Source organism: Podarcis pityusensis, assembly GCF_964106645.2.
Source record: "Podarcis pityusensis genome assembly, chromosome: 10".
Classification (NCBI taxonomy): domain Eukaryota; kingdom Metazoa; phylum Chordata; class Lepidosauria; order Squamata; family Lacertidae; genus Podarcis; species Podarcis pityusensis.
In genome coordinates this window covers 67,675,844-67,694,885 of record NC_138035.1, presented here as the reverse complement: position 1 = coordinate 67,694,885, position 19,042 = coordinate 67,675,844, and the positions used below count along the sequence as shown (strand labels likewise).

At 42.8% G+C, this 19,042-nt stretch overlaps 1 protein-coding gene across 2 annotated transcripts in view; it reads left to right on the top strand.

Moving 5' to 3' along the window:
• Positions 1–448: 448 nt before the first annotated feature.
• The window catches only part of SLC2A13 (solute carrier family 2 member 13), a 111,111-nt gene continuing 92,517 nt past the window's right edge, over positions 449–19,042 (top strand). For both annotated transcript variants that reach the window (XR_013991152.1, XM_081023661.1), the window contains exon 1: positions 449–1,487. Coding sequence is in view for 1 of the 2 variants with exons in the window: in XM_081023661.1 (XP_080879787.1) it covers positions 911–1,487 (577 nt within the window). In the remaining variant the exon portion in view is untranslated. The remainder of the gene's footprint in view (positions 1,488–19,042) is intronic.

The window sequence follows — 19,042 nt, the reverse complement described above, 5'->3', positions numbered from 1 at the left end:
ACATAACAGTTCTGGATTATTATAAAAGATGCAGGAGGAAATGACTGACAATAGGGGAGGAGATTCCTTGGATTCTTCTTTTTATGCCGCATGTTGGATATGTGACCGTAACATTTTAATCTGAAAAACCAAATAAATATTATTTTTTAAAAAAGAATGCTTCAAAATGTGCTGGCATTTGGGCCCCTCCTGCCCAGCGGGGGTCCTGATCCCCCCCCCAGTCCTGCCGTGAGTTCCAGGGGTGGGATCCCCGTGACGCGTGGGCGTACAAACCCACGCGATCCCTGCCACGGATTTCAAAGCCCCACGCGGACCCCTGAGGGAGCAGGCTGGGCCATTTCCCCCCTCAGCGACCACTACGCGCGTGCTCAAGATACGCCTTCCCCGCGCTTGCTCTGTGCCTGCGAGGCGGCGGGGGGACGACGACGACGACGAGAAAGGGATATTTATTTATTTTCCTGAGGGAAAGAATGTAAAAAAAAAAAAGTTAAAAAAAAGAGGAGGGCGGCTACACACAAAACACACGCACAGGCCGCTCCGCCCTTTCTCCCGCCCTTCGCCCCGCCTCATGGCCGCCTCGCTCGCTTCCTCGCTGGGCCAGTCACGGGCTGAGGTGGCAGCTCGCTCCTGGCTCCTTCCCTCGCTCGAGGCCCCGGTGGGCGTGAGGCGGCAAGCGGCGCTCCTTCGCCTCAGCGAGCGAAGAAGAGGAGGAGGAGGAGGATGAGAGGCGGCTGCAGCAGCGGCAGCAGCAGCGAGGCGCCTCGGCAGCGAGTCGCGCACTGAGCCGCCTCTCGACACACGCCGGCCGGCCGCCCGACCGCCATCCCGAGCGGGGCTTTTACCTCAGGGCGCTTCTTCCCGCGCCCGCCAGCAGAGGCCGCCGAAGAGGGCTGGCGGCGCCGGCTGCCCCATGTCCCGCAAGGCCAATGTGGAATATACCCTGAAGAGCCTCAGCAACCTGATGGGGGAGAAGCGCCGACGGCAACAGCAGCAGCAGCAGCCGGCGCCCGCCGCCGCCGCCGAGGGCTCGGCTAGCCTGGGCGAGAGGAGCCTGCTGGCCGCCGCCGAGTCGTGCTCCAGCCTCCACAGCCAAGCGTCCGGCGGCGGCGGCTGCTCGGACTTGGAGCGGGCGGCCCGGCGGCAGTTCCAGCGGGACGAGACGCCCAGCTTCGTGTACGTGGCGTCGGTCTTCTCGGCGCTGGGCGGCTTCCTCTTCGGCTACGACACGGGCGTGGTGTCCGGGGCGCTGCTGCTGCTCAAGAAGGAGCTGCACCTGGACGCCTTCTGGCAGGAGCTGCTGGTCTCCAGCACCGTGGGCGCCGCCGCCCTCTCGGCGCTGCTGGGCGGCGTCCTCAACGGCTGGTGCGGCCGGAGAGCCTGCATCCTGCTGGCCAGCGGCATCTTCACGGCCGGGGCAGCCGTGCTGGCGGCCGCGCAGGACAAGGAGACGCTGCTGGCCGGGCGCGTCGTGGTGGGGCTGGGCATAGGTAAGCCACCCTCCCCTCGGGTCCCCCTGGAAAAACTTGGGGCATTGCTGTCATCTTTTTTTTTTTTTTGCATCCTCCACGCACCCCTTCCCCCCAGTGTTGTTTAGTCCTGTCCGACTCTTCCTGACCCCATGGACTATTAACATGTATATTATTTTGGGGGTCATCTTGTTCGCAGGATTGAATGGTGGTTTTTAAGGTGCTGCCTTAAATATGTATTGAATTCCACAGCATCCTAGCATGTTGTGAAATAGGGTAGGATTGGAGGACTTACTCAAACTAAGAGAACTTGTTGTTTAGTCCTGTCCGACTCTTCCTGACCCCATGGACTATTAACATGTATATTATTTTGGGGATCATCTTGTTCGCAGGATTGTTGAATGGTGGCTCTTAAGGTGCTGCCTTAAATATATATTGAATTCTACAGCATCCTAGCATGTTGTGAAATAGGGTAGGATTGGAGGACTTACTCAAACTAAGAGAACTTGTTGTTGTTTAGTCGTGTCCGACTCTTCGTGACCCCCTGGACCAGAGCACACCAGGCACTCCTGTCTTCCACTGTCTCCCGCAGTTTGGTCAAACTCATGCTGGTAGCTTCAAGGACACTGTCCAACCATCTTGTCCTCTGTCGTCCCCTTCTCCTTGTGCCCTCCATCTTTCCCAACATCAGGGTCTTTCCCAGGGAGTCTTCTCCAAAGTATTGGAGTCTCAGCTTCAGGATCTGTCCTTCCAGTGAGCACTCAGGGCTGATTTCCTTAAGAATGGAGAGGTTTGATCTTCTTGCAGTCCATGGGACTCTCCAGAGTCTCCTCCAGCACCATAATTCAAAAGCATCAATTCTTCAGCGATCAGCCTTCTTTATGGTCCAGCTCTCACTTCCATACGTACATCACTAGTGGGAAAACTCAGCGGTCCTTAACTCATTCACATGTTGTTGTTGTTTAGTCGTTTAGTCGTGTCTGACTCTTGGTGACCCCATGGACCAGAGCACACCAGGCACTCCTGTCTTCCACTGCCTCCCACAGTTTGGTCAAACTCATGCTGGTAGCTTCAAGAACACTGTCCAACCATCTCGTCCTCTGTTGTCCCCTTCTCCTTGCACCCTCCATCTTTCCCAACATCAGGGTCTTTTCCAGGGAGTCTTCTCTTCTCATGAGGTGGCCAAAGTATTGGAGCCTCAGCTTCAGGATCTGTCCTTCCAGTGCGCACTCAGGGCTGATTTCCTTAAGAATGGATAGGTTTGAGTTTGATCTTCTTGCAGTCTATGGGACTCTCAAGAGTCTCCTCCAGCACCATAATTCGAAAACATCAATTCTTTGACAATCAGCCTTCTTTATGGTCCAGCTCTCACTTCCATGCACCACTATGTTCTGCACTGCACACACCACACTTGCCCCCCCCCCCCATTTCAGCTCCACTTTGGGGCATTGCAATAGACCTGCGTGCCTGCTTGTTTCAGTGGAAGTGGACTGAGACTGTTTCGTGCAGGAATCTTGCAGCTTGCCTCTTTTAAGTCTCTCTCTCCCTCCCCCCCCAAAAGCTAGTTTCTTTGCACATATGTAGAGTTCCCCCGGCTATTGTAACCAATGCTTTTCTTAGAGAAAAAGGTGCCAGTGCTCACCATAAAGTGGTTACAGTAAGTGCCACACTTTTAACCAGGGATTTTCTTCTTTGGCGATCACCTGTAGCCGAGTACAATTGTCTTCCATACACATGGTTTTACAATGCGGCCCATTCTGGATCCACATGTCCTTTCACAGTGGGGACATAAAAAAGGTGCCAGAGCTTGCCATAAAGTGGTTACAGTAAGTGCCACACTTTTAACCAGGGCTTTTCTTTTAGAGAAAAAAGGTGCCAGTGTTCACCATAAAGTGGCTACAGTAAGTGCCACACTTTTAACCAGGGCTTTTCTTCTAGAAAAACGTGCCTGTACCTCATGCCCTTGAGTATCCCTAGGGGGAAAAAAGCACTGGTTGTAACATACAGCAAACTTTTCTTGAGAGTAGTATGGCAATTGTGTGGTGTGTGCAGTGCAGAACAGGTAACTTTATCACACTGCTCGGGGTTTGCACCTTGTAACCTCAGCGTTTTTCCATTTAGAGCGAAGAGATGGCTCTCCCCAACACCTCCCCTTTCATCTGTCCACTGCTCTTAGCCTAGTCTGGATAACTTTAGAAATTAAGACTTCAGCTCTTAATGTCTACTGCCTAGTGAAGAGCCTGACTCTAATGTAAGAAGGAAGTTGTTAATAAGATGTTAGTCATTATTATTTATCATCATTGTAATTGTCTTTTTAAAAGAAAAGCCCTATGTTTATCTGTTCTCAAAGGGAACTGTTTGTGCTCTCATTGTCCTTTTGCAAGTCAGAAATTCATTTTAAAGGTGATCATTGTTGTCACTGCCAATGGTGCTTTCTTTAGCATAGAATATTTAATGTAGTCTAGCTGGCAAAATACAATTATATTGTAGCTTGATAGCGGTGCTTTATATTTTTGAAAGATGTTCAGGAGGGCTAACCTTGGCTCAAAAGACCCTGAGTTAAAATTCAGATGATGCAACTAATGGTATTGTGGGGAGAAACGTCACATCTCTGAAAAGGCACCATTTATCTGTACAGCTGGGAAAGCAATTCCACAGTTAATTTGTAGCATTACTTAAGTAAGTTTAAGTACAGTAATGGCAAACAGTCTTTACCTGTTTCATTTTTTTCTCCTAGCATATTGAAGGGTCCTTGCTGTTTCTTATGATGCCATTGTTCCATAATACACAGTATCTGAAAGTTGAGCTTTCCCAGAACTTGCTTTATGAATTGACCTTGGAAGATAAACTTACTAAAGTCCTTTAACAGTTGATAACACATAAACTGCAACCATACAAACTTGCCTCAGAGTAAGTCTCATTGAATCATGTGGGACATCTGCATAGATGTGTGTAGGATTTTGCACTTAGTGGCATACATTTTTGTAGAAGGAATATTTTTTGTAGAACTTTTATTCAGTCCTCCTGGCAAGGAGTTTAGGGAAGCCTATATGATCTTCCCACTCTCTTTTCCCCATAACTCTAGGATAGGCTTAGACTGAGAGTGTAACTGTGAAAATAGTTTTAAACCCAGGCATCAGCCCTGTACAGCTTACTATTTGTGTAGAAAAATGCTGAGGAAGAAAGCCTAGTGATAAGTGCTGGTCAGATGATCAAATTATTAACAATGGAACACATACACCTTTTCTACTTCATTTTTTAACAGTTCATTTGGAATTTTGTTTAAGTATGTCTAGGTGTCTACCTTCGGTACTCTCAATCTTGGACAAAGGCAAGATGGCAAGAATATCCTGAAAATTCATTAGCCAGAGATTCATAAACTCTGTCAACTTTGTATTCTTCACAGTACATGTTATCTTCTTATTGGCCTCTCTATCGTTGAAACCTCTTTTCTCTATCTTAAAAGTTTGTGGTTTTGTTATTTTGCCCGTATTTATCTTTTCTTCTCTTGGTATATCTTCTTTTTTTCTGGTTGTTTGCAGTGTGAAAACTTTGTCACTGATTCAGCCGATGCCTTCAGTCATCTTTTCTTGGAGATCATTCAGCACTATGCTGTTCTCTTTGTCATACATATTCTGATTTCAGTCTTACTTCCATTTGTCTCCTCTAATGTGTTCTCTTAGAATTGGATCCTGTGGGCAGAGTCTGTTTCCATTTTTTTTTTTAACCCTTTGACAATATAAATGAGAACTAAACCTTGTAATCAACAAGTACTACAAATACATGAGATCATACTTATCTCTTTTGCCATTGGTTTTTCATTACATAATTGTGTACTACACTCCTTTTTTTAATAACTTGCTCAGTTGTGATGCATAAAGGTAAAGGTAAAGGTACCCCTGCCCGTACGGGCCAGTCGTGTCCGACTCTAGGGTTGTGCGCCCATCTCACTTAAGAGGCCGGGGGCCAGCGCTGTCCGGAGACACTTCCAGGTCATGTGGCCAGCGTGACAAGCTGCATCTGGCGAGCCAGCGCAGCACACGGAAACGCCGTTTACCTTCCCGCTATAAAGCGGTCCCTATTTATCTACTTGCACCCAGGGGTGCTTTCGAACTGCTAGGTTGGCAGGCGCTGGGACCAAGCAACGGGAGCGCACCCCGTCGCAGGGATTCAAACCGCCGACCTGACGATTGGCAAGTCCTAGGCGCTGAGGTTTTACCCACAGCGCCACCCGCGTCCCAGTTGTGATGCATACTTCAAGCTTATTTCTTGTTGGGAGACAGAACCAGCTAGTTGAAAACCATTGTTGCATTGCTTTTCACAGTTTGCGTCTGTGAAGCTGTACTGTTGAAAGCTTTTGTTATCAGAAGCATGGGATGTGCTTTTCAAACAGAGCAGCAACTTTTTGAAAACAGATAGAGGGAGCCTCTGCTCTCAGCCATTCATTGAACAATTACAGGAGTTTGTAGAATACTCCTGAGAAGTTAGTGTAATTGTATTGGCATAAGGCTGATGAATCGAGAGTAATAATTCATAATTATTCATACTGCTCAGCTGTGTTTATTTCTGGGAATTCATAATTTAGTGTGTTTACACTTGAAGTACATATATTTGACTCTTCGTTGGTTGTACAAAGCTTTTGGGTACTGTAATTATTGGGACTGAAGTGCAGTTAGACTGGATCTAACCCTCTGCAAAAAAGGTAATTTGGCAATTAGTCTTAAAAGTAAAAATGAGCATTATTGTTTTTCTCTTTTTATGTGCACCTACTTTTAAATTAATATAATTTGCATAGACTAACTAACCTGTATGTCAGTCTGTGTTCTGCACGTCTTGTAAAGGAAAATTAATCAACATGTTATCTCTTTTAATAGGTTTGAGTTATCAGGTTTTGGTCCAAACACTTACGCTTTAGTGGGAGTGAAACCCTGGCTTGCTGCCCTTCTTCATTTGTTTGATTCAACCAGATTTGCCCATTGAGTCATGAATAGCATGGATTTAAACAATAGTCCATTTAATTCAGTAGTCCTAGGTCACCAGATGGAACCACTTGAGTGTGAATAATGGATTTCAGCCTTAGGTGCTCAGCAAATGTATCTGATGCGAATTACTTGGCTGTAAAATGGTCTAGAAAAATAGTGAAATAGTTTAATGATGGTGTCTGTGTGTTTATAGGTGTAGCCTTCAGCAGGCTTTGTTTTTTTTCTGGTGGTAAGATAAGAACTTAAAAAACTTGCTTTAGTCTGCAGGGTGTCTTAAAAGTGCCTGTTGCAGTATAAAAGCAAGCAGGAGTGGACCTAGTTTGTAGCAGGATGCTTGGAAGTCACTTGGAAGTCAAACTGGGTTCTTTGTAGAGAAAGATAATTAGTTCAATTCTTGGGTGGAATGTAACATCTCTGAAAGGCTTAATCAATTATTTTCAGGTTCTGATAAGCTGAACACAACAGCTAATGGAAAAAATGTAATCATACCAACCAAATGAAAATAACCCAAGACTACTTCAAGTATTAAAGTATTCCTGTGACTGTCATTTGTTTTGAACTGTCCTGTGATTTAGTAATATGGCTGTATAACAACATCCAGCTCATGCTTTTCCCCCAACAACAGATTAGTGCTTAATAGCTTTAAATGAAAAACTTGTAGTGAGTTTGCTTCTAATTTTGCATTTTTTAATACAGAATTTAAAATTGATCTAAACCATCCTGGGACATTATTGTAAAGAGTGGGTAATTAAAAATAATAGTAGTAGCAGCAGCAAGACTTAAAGCAGAGATGAGAACCTGTAGACCTTTAGAGGTTGTTAGACTAAGTTACCATTGGCCATGCAGGTTGAGACTGATGGGACTTGGGAATTCAACAATATCTAGAGTGCTTCTAGTACCATATCACTAAATTTAAAGGCCTCTTTTCTGTTCTTGAAAAAAAAATCACAATTAACTTTTTCATTGTCAAATCGACCATCAGAGGGAGCTAAGGGGCTTAAGTAACTTCTTGAGGGCTGTAAAAAAACCAATAAACATAGCTGAACAGTAAGTGTATGTTCAAATTAGAAATAATAGGTTGGAACACTAAAGAGCAATAAGGAAAACTGACTCATCTTTTCTGTGTTCTTGAGCTATGGGGCACTAGTAGAAGTTTTCATTTTGTGTGTATTGTGACTTAATGTTTTGGACAAGGCTATTGTCTTTACTGATTTTATATTTTATCTTTCAACATCGTTTCATGTTTTGATATATTAAAAACTGAGTTAAATACTCTTAAATAGTGGTACCTTATTAAATTATCACCACTGCTCTCAATATGAACATGGTTGGTGATACTGAATTGATGCCAAGTAACTGCTATTTAGTTGATTAGTATAAAGTGCTAGACATTATAATTCATGTTGTCATGTTGATTGTTGTTCAGTAGAGCAGCTTTGCAATTAAGTCCACAAAACCTAATAGCCAGCACACCTGTGTCAGTTCTTTTGTGGAATTCTGATGGAAAGGGGAGAAACAAAGAATTCAGCTGCCTTTGCTGATAAGAGGCTTATTGCCTTGTTGTATGGTAAAAGTTCTTACTTGCCACTGGTATATACACCAGCATTCAAAATTTGCCAGGTACATTTTGCACCTGGCTATCAGCCGCCTGCGACCAAGTGAAGATGCCTGGGTGCCATCCTGGCTCCTGACGTCTCCACCATCTGGAGGTGCATGCCTGGGGATCCTTGGATCTTGACTATTTTCACACACTAGCAACACATAGCTGTTATATTTTATCTGCACAATTAGAATGAATTTCAGGAACAAAAAAGTCATATTGAAAAATACGACTTTCGAACCGTCTGTCCCCAAAATGGCAACTAGGCATTCCGTTTGCAAACTGTGCAAATGTTTGTTTGTGACTGTAAACCTGGTTTAAGGAGCCATTTGGCACTTAGCTTATATATCGAGGAATTTCTAACACGAATACCGGTATGTGACTTTCAGCTAGCCACATACCTGTGATTTAGTAATATGGCTCATGCTTTCCCCCCAACAACAGATTAGTGCTTAATAGCTTTAAATGAAAAACTTGTAGTGAGTTTGCTTCTAATTTTGCATTGAAAATACAAGTATAACTATATGGGATGCAGGTACAAACTACTGTTTAATGTTTTTGTTTAAGGAACAGTGCATGTTGTATCCATTTTCTATAACCTCCACACTGACAAGTGAGGAGAAATGCTAGAAGTTTGCCCTTGGGTGAGTTGTATGCATTAAAAAAATAAAACACTTCCATATAGGCTTGTTTCTTATTTCCAATTTCAATTAGCTTTCGCTAGAGCTTGCTTGTGTAGATGTTGCTGAAGTTTTTGCAGGCAATTAACATACTTTGAACACTGGAAAGTATAGCAGCCTGAAAGCTTCTAATATGTCAGCTTTTTTAAAATCACCGAAAACTCCAATGCCCCGAACGACCACTTTTGAAGTGAAATATTTATCCTTTAGTAAAACAGAACCTTGAAGTTTGACTGCTGAATGCTTAAAAAAAATACTTTACATTTAAAACACATTTCTCTTCCCTCCCCCCCAAGTCATGGAAACTGTAGTTTATCCCTTTCAAAGCTACAATTCCTAACACCCTTAACAAACTGCAGCTTAAATGTGTGATGCGTGCTGCCTCTCACATTGACTGAGGGTATCCTCTCCCTCTCCTCTTGGAAAAACAGATTCACCCAGTGAAGCAGCTGAGTGAGTTCTGGTTTGTGATGACCATCTCCAGTTAAGAATTCTACAGTATGTGTGATATATAAATAATTGTAGCTACGAATGGCCCAAGACATTACCTTCTTGAAGCATAAAGTTCAAAAGTTATAGTGAATGAGCACACTATTTCCCATTTGATATCAATCCAAATTCAAGTTGCTTATGCTGATGTGTGAAGCCCATGCCTGACAGAAATCACTGTAAAAGTGACTTGTTTTTCTCATTATCATGTTAGACAGCCATGACTCTGTGCAAGGGTATTACATATGCAAGAAGACCACTTGCTTGAAGGTGAAGGTTGCAATCCTGGGCATACGTATTTCAAACTATTGAACAAAGTAGGATTGACTTTGAGGAAATTTGCACAGGCAGGGCTCTAACAGGTATAACGCTGGACAAAATGGAATGAGATGGAAAGTACGTACCTATGCTGGTTGAGTAGTCAAATCATAAATAGTCAACTAGACAATGGAAAATAGTGCAGAACTCAAGTAGTTGGAAGGCATAAAAAAGGAGTAGAAGTGTGGTCTCAGCAGATGTCCTGATATGCGGGAGGGTATACCCTGGATTCTAGGATTTGTGGGTTGCTACTCCCTAAGCCTGGGCATGGGACGCGGGTGGCGCTGTGGGTAAAACCTCAGCGCCTAGGACTTGCCGATCGCATAGTCGGCGGTTCGAATCCCCGCGGCGGGGTGAGCTCCCGTCGTTCGGTCCCAGCTCCTGCCCACCTAGCAGTTCGAAAGCACCCTTAAATGCAAGTAGATAAATAGGTACCGCTTTATAGCGGGAAGGTAAACGGCGTTTCCGTGTGCTGCTCTGGTGCCGGCTTGCCAGAGCAGCTTCGTCACGCTGGCCACGTGACCCGGAAGTGTCTGCGGACAGCGCTGGCTCCCGGCCTCTAGAGTGAGATGAGTGCACGACCCTAGAGTCTGTCAAGACTGGCCCGTATGGGCAGGGGTACCTTTACCTTTACCTTTAAGCCTGGGCATGATACAGTACATGACACTATCTCATTTTTCTATTCAGAACACCACTGATTTTTAACTGTTTGTTTGGCAAATATTTATGAATAATTTTTAAGACCTAAGTTAAGACTTGAGCATATTTTTTATTTTGTTTCCTTTCAAATTAGGTTGTTTTGAAACATGCTTTATTTGTTTTTGTTTTTTAAATCTGATTTAAAAAATCCATTCCATCCACTCAGTGTGGCTAGGAGCGATTACAGTACGAGAGGTCAAACTTAAAGTGCAGCAGCTACCAGATTAATGGGGCCTATGTACTGACAGCCAGTGTCTGCAGTAAATAATGGGAGTGATACTTATTACTAATGCATGAACAGATTTCTGTTGTTACTTGACAGTCAACCTATGTTGACTGTTGTTCTTCAGTACATCTTCTGTACAGGGACTGCTTTGTAAGACATACAAATGAGGTGTGGGTTTTCTGTTCCTCTTTGGAAGCTGCATAATGAGCATTCCAGTATTTGAACTGCTTCTGGTTCATTAGGGAAATCAGTAGATGCACATGAATTTAAATTAAGATGTGTAAGTTATTCAAATTACTTGACTGCTGTATAACATGTTGCCCTTAGAAGGCGACAGATATTTTCAAGGTGAAAAACTTGAGCAGAATAATTGGAAATCTACAGAAACCGAGGTCCCTATTTCTGTCTGTGGGATTGATATTTGGAATGTTTAAGCATGTCTTCCATGTTGTAATGAAAATCCAGAGACTGGTTGCAAGAAGGCTACTACTGATGTAGTAGCAGAACAGCAAAGATACCCAATTTTTTCTGTTTGTAGCATGCTGGAGTTGCAGAACTCTGGACTTGAGATACTCATGTTTTGCAAGTAGAAGCACAGTAGATAAATACGCTAAATTTCCTTTACTGTCCAGCTTAGATGCTTTCTACAATATATACAATAGAACAACTTTTATTGAAAATATTTGTCTTTTTGTGTATGTGCTTGAGAAAACCTGGGATTCTCAGCTAAGTAGGGGATAAGTAGAAGGGGAAGATGCAGAGTTGAGGCAATGAGGGTTGTGGTGACTTCTCTGTCCACTTTTACTAGTCCTTTACATTTGTTTTATGATTCTGTTTGTATTTGGGGAAACCTAAGACTTGAGGGCATAGGTTTCAATGCTAAAACAGCTTCAGATTCTTAATGACTGCAGTAATGTCAGCTTCCAGGGAAGTCAACTTGGAAAGTGCAATTAATTACCAAATACATTTTGGTAATATGCATTGTTTCTTTGCCTGGAAAACAGCAGGCAGATGTTTGACACAATTCGTTGCACTTTGAGTATTGCTTCATGTCGGCGTATTAAATCCCTGAAATTATACACATAATCTACTTTGAGATCTGATTACAGTTCCCAGTTTTTAATGACATAGTACAAGAACCCTTCCACTGGGATGCGTTTTGTTGTTCCATGGTTTCTCATTCTGTTGCATGGTGATGTGAAAAAGATAATGAAGCATCCTGTCAAGCAATAAGCTTTTTGGAAACTGAGTGTGAAGTGACATGTGTCATCGAGAAGCTGCATTATAGGGTTGTTTTAGTTATCCTTGAAATGGTTGGTTACCCAGACAACCAGCAGCACTTTTTCTTTTCCCCTGGGCGGACTGTTGCCCAAATAGATGTAGAGCTGGTGCAGACGTAATGCTGCTGATCTCTTCACCATGGCTAAAAGATCAGGAGCGATTCATGGACTCCCTTCATTTGCTAGTGTTAATTAGGGTGTAGTAAAATCCTGCAGTGAAGGGAACCAGCATTCATTTCCTACTGATCTGATGGTGATTTTAGAGACTTGTTCCTTGCATATTCCCTATTCACATAACCAATAAAACCAGCAGAACAGTAAAATATGATGTGCACCCCTGCAGCAGAGTAAAAGCCGCTTTAAAAAAAAAAAGATCTTAGGTAGCAAGAAGCCACACAGTTGGAAATGCATTTTGTTATTATTGCTACCTGCAAAACTGTTCATACAATCTATTAAGCATTGTAAAAGATTGGTAAAACATGCCTCAAGCAGGCCGGTGTGGCGCAGCCACAAGCCCAAGTATTGGTACAATAGGGTGTTCCTCAGGATGGCATTGGTTTTTCAGCATTTTGGTGTCTGCTTATAGACAATGTGTTTTTGCTGCGTAATTGCTTTGAGTTTATTTACCTCTCCTGCCCCAATATGAAAAATATTTAAGTATTAACTGAGAACGTTAACCATCCATGTCATAGGATAGGACACTGGATGCAGGTACTTTTACATGTTGTAGGGGCATAAGCTTTTATTCAGAAGCTGTGACTAGTTTATATATAGATTAGACTTCATGTATTAAGATTTTGTCTTTTTTCTTTATTTGCCCTCGGTGTTCATTGCTTTTATGCTCTCTTTAATTATTGGCTTGAGGAGCAGTCATTAGACCAAGGAAGATAAAGTTAATCACTTCATTCTCCCCAATGGAAAGTGACTGAACACTGGACAAAAATTGACTTGAGTGGGTCTCTGAATTGGAGGTTACCAGGTTCAGTTAATTAAACAGGAAGAATACCACTCCTGTGTCTGATTGTAGTTGGACTTGAACCTGTGGAATAGGGACCTTTTTTAAAGGACTTTTTAAGATCTGTAAAGCTGGTGTCTAAGTGAACATGCAAACTACCTTCTTAAAGTCCCTCATATTAATAAAGCTTAATAAATAGCTATCAGTGGAAAAAGCCTTTTGTTACTGTGACAAACCTCAAACATACCAGGAAAGAGGGAAGGAGACATCAGGGTTTGCTCTGGCAAGACTCTCAGCTCCCCATGATAGAGTCTGTCACTCGGCTAAGCTACTAACAGTTGTCATGATGGAAGGATCCTGATGACACCAGTATGTCCATATTATTGTGATTTTTTAAAAGTAGTTAAATGTTACTTTACTGGAAGGACAGATCGTGAAGCTGAGGCTCCAATACTTTGGCCACCTCATGAGAAGAGAAGACTCCCTGGAAAAGACCCTGATGTTGGGAAAGATGGAGGGCACAAGGAGAAGGGGACGACAGAGGACGAGATGGTTGGACAGTGTTCTTGAAGCTACCAGCATGAGTTTGACCAAACTGCGGGAGGCAGTGGAAGACAGGAGTGCCTGGCGTGCTCTGGTCCATGGGGTCACGAAGAGTCGGACACGACTAAATGACTAAACAACAACAACAACAAATGTTACTTGTAAATTGCCTTTGAAGGACTTGTATCCAGGAAGACAGGATATAAATTATTGTAATGAATAACACTTCTAAAAATGCTATCCTTGTTCGTTTTTGCTTTGTATAGCACTATTCCTGAACAGTTGGTTTAGTAGGTACATGATAAAAATATACCTCCTTCAAAATGTTAACTTTCTAGTGAGTTTAAGGCACCATTTTTATCCAACTTTTCCCTCTCCCAGTCACTTTCCATTCAATAACAGTGATTCACACTCAAGCCTAGGGTGTAGTTCATGAGCACAACATTGAAAGAAAATTATTAATGAAAGTGTCTTTTGGTCTGCAGAGAAGCAAAAAAGAAGCTGAAGGCACTTGACGTTTAATATTGGATAAATTCTCTTGCATCTTCAGTGTTGGATTTCCTCTAAAGTGGCTAAGTATCTTAAAATCTAGTTTTATATGTAGAAGGAGTCCTTTTGAATTAGCTGTGGAGATTGCACTTTAGGAAATTTCCACGCTAAAATGCAAAGCCTGAGAGTGGTTCATATATTAAAGTACAGGCGTTGTCTTCCTCTGCTATTCATGGTGCTGTACTTGCCCTGCTATTCAAGCTATTACCTCTGCACTCTCCCCAATTTTACAAAATCAGTTTATCATGAATGAGCCACTGTGGCATCCTGGCAAATAAATACCTTTGGTCTCCTAACCACTTTATAACTATGCTGCAAAATTGATATGGAAACACCATAAGAAATACAGGCTACAAGAAGGTAGAGTGGAAATTAAGTCAAGCACCCTTCAAACCTGTGGATGAATAGGGGAGATTTCAGCACATGCTTAATCCTTCCGTTGAAATAGACATAAAAAGTGCCGAACCCTAGTAGGGCACAATTCAGCCAATCACTTATTACTCTGCCACTTGGGTTATTTTTCAGTAATCCCTCATATTACATGCATTTGTATGGGCGGGGTATAAATAATAAATTATTATTATTATTATTATTATTAGTCTTGCACGATTTCAAACAAATGTGGTAGAAGGCAGGATGGTTAAAATTCCACAAATCAAATCCCAAGCATAACAGAGAGCTTAAAAGCTCTTTTCATTCTGGGTCCACTTGTGGTTACCTGGAGCAAAAAGATCTTTTAAGCTCTCCACTTTGCTTGCTGGGCAATGTCTGCTCAGCGCACCACCTCTGCAAGGCTCAGGGATGCTTTTGCAGGACAATCTCTAGCCTTCCAAAACTGGCACATCAAGTGGGCCTCCCCCCCCCCCCAAGCAAGTCCAAGAGCTTGAAAGCTTTTTTTAAAATGTGGGTAATCTAAACACGCATCAGCAGTGGTGACCACATGCTTGAGGTCCTAGACAATTTTGTCTGCCTGAGCTCCACCATAACCAGCAACCTTTCCATTGATGCTGAGCTGCACAAGCAATAGCTCGCCTCTCCAAAAGGGTATGGGAGAATGTGATGCTAATGACCAATACCAAGATGAAGGACTACCAGGCTTGCATGTTGAGTACACTGCTTTATGGGAAAGAAGAAGAAGAAGAGTTTGGATTTGATATCCTGCCTTTCACTCCCCTTCAGGAGTCTCAAAGCGGCTAACAATCTCCTTTCCCTTCCTCCCCCACAACAAACACTCTGTGAGGTGAGTGGGGCTGAGAGACTTCAAAGAAGTGTGACTGGCCCAAGGTCACCCAGCAGCTGCATGTGGAGGAGCGGAGACGCAAACCCAGTTCCCCAGATTACGTGACTACCGCTCTTAACCACTACACCACACTGGATCTTATGGCAGTGTGAGAAAGAGTCGTGGGCAACTTACATCCACCAGGACCAATGCCTCAATGCCTTTCATATGTGCTGCATTAGGAAAATTTTGAGCATTGCATAGCATGACCAAACAATGATCTGCTCTCGGAAGCACGCATTCCCAGCATCTTTGTACTCTGATCTCAGTGATGTCTATGCCAGCTTGGTCATGTCCACAGAATGGAAGATTTATTTATTGAATTTATATGGCAGGATCACCAAGGACATGCTCTATGGGGAGCTGGCTTCAGGCACTAGGCCTGTGGGCAGACCAACTCCGTGTTACAAAGATGTCTGCGATCTGGACATGAAGGCTGGCAACATTAAACCCGCCATATGGGAGACAGACAATTACAATGCCTGAAGGCAGGTTGTGTATCCACAGCAGTGACCAGAGGAGGTATGACTGCTGGGAGGAGTGCAGACTGAAGAAACACCATTGTGCATCCGCAGCAGCAAAACCAGATGGCTTCATCTGACCCTCCTGCAACAATCGCTCTCTTCCATATCGGTCTCTACAGCCATAGCAGGCGCTGTAACTCGCCAACAGTTTGATTTTACCCCTGAAGGGGCACTCTTCCATTGTCTCCCAAGACAGATAGATGCCAGCAACAAGGCCAACAAGAGACTGAATATAACCTAAGAACACATTTTTAATCTTTGAATCATGCTGCTGAATTTTATTTGCTTAGAAACAGCAGCCAGATTTCTGTTGGGTGCAATCCTTATGGATTTGCAATTCTTACGGATTTGGCATTAAATACTAGTGAGCAAAGCGGGACTGAGTTCAGAGTATATGGCCATAAGATGGCTGTAACAAGTGTTTTCAAGAAGCAGCAGATGGTAGTAACTGTACAAAATAGTGCTGGCTAAAATAGAATGTGATGGAAAGTAAATATCCTTGTTGAAGTACAGGACCATCCATATGGGCTCAATGGATCATCCTGCCAAGTTACACTTCCTAAATTTCTGCACCGTGATGAGTAGCTAGTCGTGAGTTCATTTGGAACCTCATAATAATAAATACAATATGCAGCCTACTGTATTTATAATGCCCACACCTAAAGTAGCTTTTATCTGTCTGACAGATGGTCATGATTCAGTTTTATGAGATAAATGTAGACCAACATATTTATATTCAGGTTATTTTTTTCAGAAAATACATACTATAAAAACGGAGTTCAAATTGGTTTTAAAAGCTCTTCAAATTATTCTCCCATTGATGTTTGGAATATTTGGATTTGTATGATAATGTCAAGAGCTCGCAAGGCTCCAAGCAAGTGAAAATATGATGGCACCCACCTTAACGGTCATGTTGTGAAATCCTAAAGTATTGCAGATGTAAGCATTGATTTCCCACTTCCACTATACCATGTTGGCTCAATTTGCCACGAAAAAAGATACATATAAAGGAAATTTTCCAAATGTCTAGAGTCTACTGTTGCTAATATTTTTATTTAAGCCTTACAACCCTTATTTTCCTAAAAGTAATCCAAGGGAGCTAGCATCTAAAACAGTGCAACATGGGGGGGGGGAAATACAAAAGTTTAAGCAGCATACATCAGTGAGATAAAACAGAACAGATAAAAGCGGCAGAAGGAAACAAAACGAATGATTGATACCAGTATCATAAAACCATCTCAGCCAGCCAAAAACCAGCCAGAATGTCAAAAGGGAGAGGATGAAAGGTAATGGGGACATGGCTTGGAAAGCTATTGCCCCCAAAGTAAACACTTAGAAGGATTAAATCACTTGTTCCTTATGGTGATATTCAATTATATTTTATTCAGAGTAGACCCATTGAAATGAAGGAACATTACTAAGTTAGGTCCATTAATTTCAATGGGTCTACTCTGACTAAAATTTAGTTACTACCACCAGGACCTCCATACACACTGTCCAGGCTAGCACCATAGAGAGGTCACTTCGGTGTTGCTATTGCAGTGGTTTGACTTCACCCCCAGAGGTGGTCTCTTGTCTTTTGAGCCAGAGGATACCAGCAATATGATAGGGAAGCAGGCAGGTCACACTCAACTTCTAACAACTGGTGAGAACAGTTCTTAATGCCAGTTGTTTTAATGGTGGCTTTTTTTGTGCAGAAAATACTACAGTATATTGTGGAACACACACACACACACACACACACACACACACACACATCCTGCCACCTCTGTGTTTCTACTGCGTCTATTAACACTCCTTCCAGATCCTGCAATTGAACAGTAAAAACTCTTATCTCAAACTGTCATGCAGGTGATGGAAAAATCAGAAGTGTTAATAGACCTTTCTGCCCAGCAGCTAGCAAAAAGCCTGAGGATTTATTCATCCCATGTGACTTGGAACTGAGAGTTTGCTAACCTGGAGGGGAAAGAGATGAGGCAGCACATACTGAAATTAAATATTTGTTCAAAAGGTAGAACTTCATTAGTTACCAGCAAGAGCAAGTTGGGGAACTTGATGCGCTTGGAACAGCTAAAGGTAATCTTTTATGATCAGCATAGCTGGGAGGGCTAAGCTGAAGTGTAGCCTATTACGGTAATTTCGGGGAGAAAGGGAGGTTTTCAGTGGATGCACTGTTTCCTGAATAGCCCCTTTAGCGTAGCTCCTTTACATTTTCATCTGTTTACAGGGATTGTTTCCTCTGTGTTCCTAGTGCCACTTTCCTCTGGCTTTGCTCTTTTGAATGATCCTAGCCACTAGAAATAGTGAAAGGTAAAGGACCCCTGGATGGTTAAGTCCAGTCAAAGGCAACTATGGGGTTGCAGCACTCATCTCGCTTTCAGGCTGAGAGAGCCGGCGTTTGTCCACAGACAGCTTTCTGGGTCATGTGGCCAGCATGAGTAAACGGCTTCTGGCACAACGGAACACCATGACGGAAACCAGAGCGCACAGAATTACCTTCCCGCCGCAGCGGTACCTATTTATCTACTTGCACTGGTGTGCTTTCAAACTGCTAGGTTGGCAGGAGCGCAACGGGAGCTCACCCCATCACAGGGATTCGAACTGCCAACCTTTCAGTCAGCAAGCCCAAGAGGCTCAATGATTTAGATCACAGTGCTACCCGCATCCCTTTTTAATACTATTCAAAAATAGCATAATAAATGTGGCAGTATCATAAAGCTATTTCACCAGTCATATTTTGTTAATGGCAAAGTCTCAAAGCCAAATCTGAGGGGTGATTGGCTGGTCGTATCCTAAGATATTTAGCAGCGCAATAGGATAACACTGCACTTATATTGTTTACATCTTAAAGATTTGTCTAGTATTCTTCCAGTTGCCTAATCTAACTTGAATTTGTCTTGAATTATACCACTGATTTAATTTATGAAACAAGTCGTTTCAAAGTAGATAATCGTTCATGGAGCATTTTTGACCCCACATCAGTGGCTGTTATATTCATAGCTTCTTCCTTTATACTGATGTACTTGCCCAGAGCAACTGCATTTATTTAGACTAACAAAAGCTTATTGGAAAATGCCGAGGTGTAATTTAAACACCCCCTTTTGGAACACGGGGATAATTAACTATCTTTTGTTAGGAATGTCCTGTATTATCTAAATATAGTTCACATAAATTAATGTGCACTGCTTGATATGACATTAATTGATTCAGTTAATGTGTATAAGAAGCAGCACCACTTTGAAGTGACCTGCCTCTTATCTTCACAGCCACATCTGGAACATGAGTTGGTGGATGTGTCCTTTAACTCATTAACTGTAAGCCCTGTGCTTGATATGACACATCTTTTGTTATTTTCGCTATTGGCTGCTGCGCGTTGTTTAAGTAATCTTGTTATCTTTATCATGTTGAAATGTGGGGGTTTTGTATATTAGTATATTTGCTATTGTTTTGCG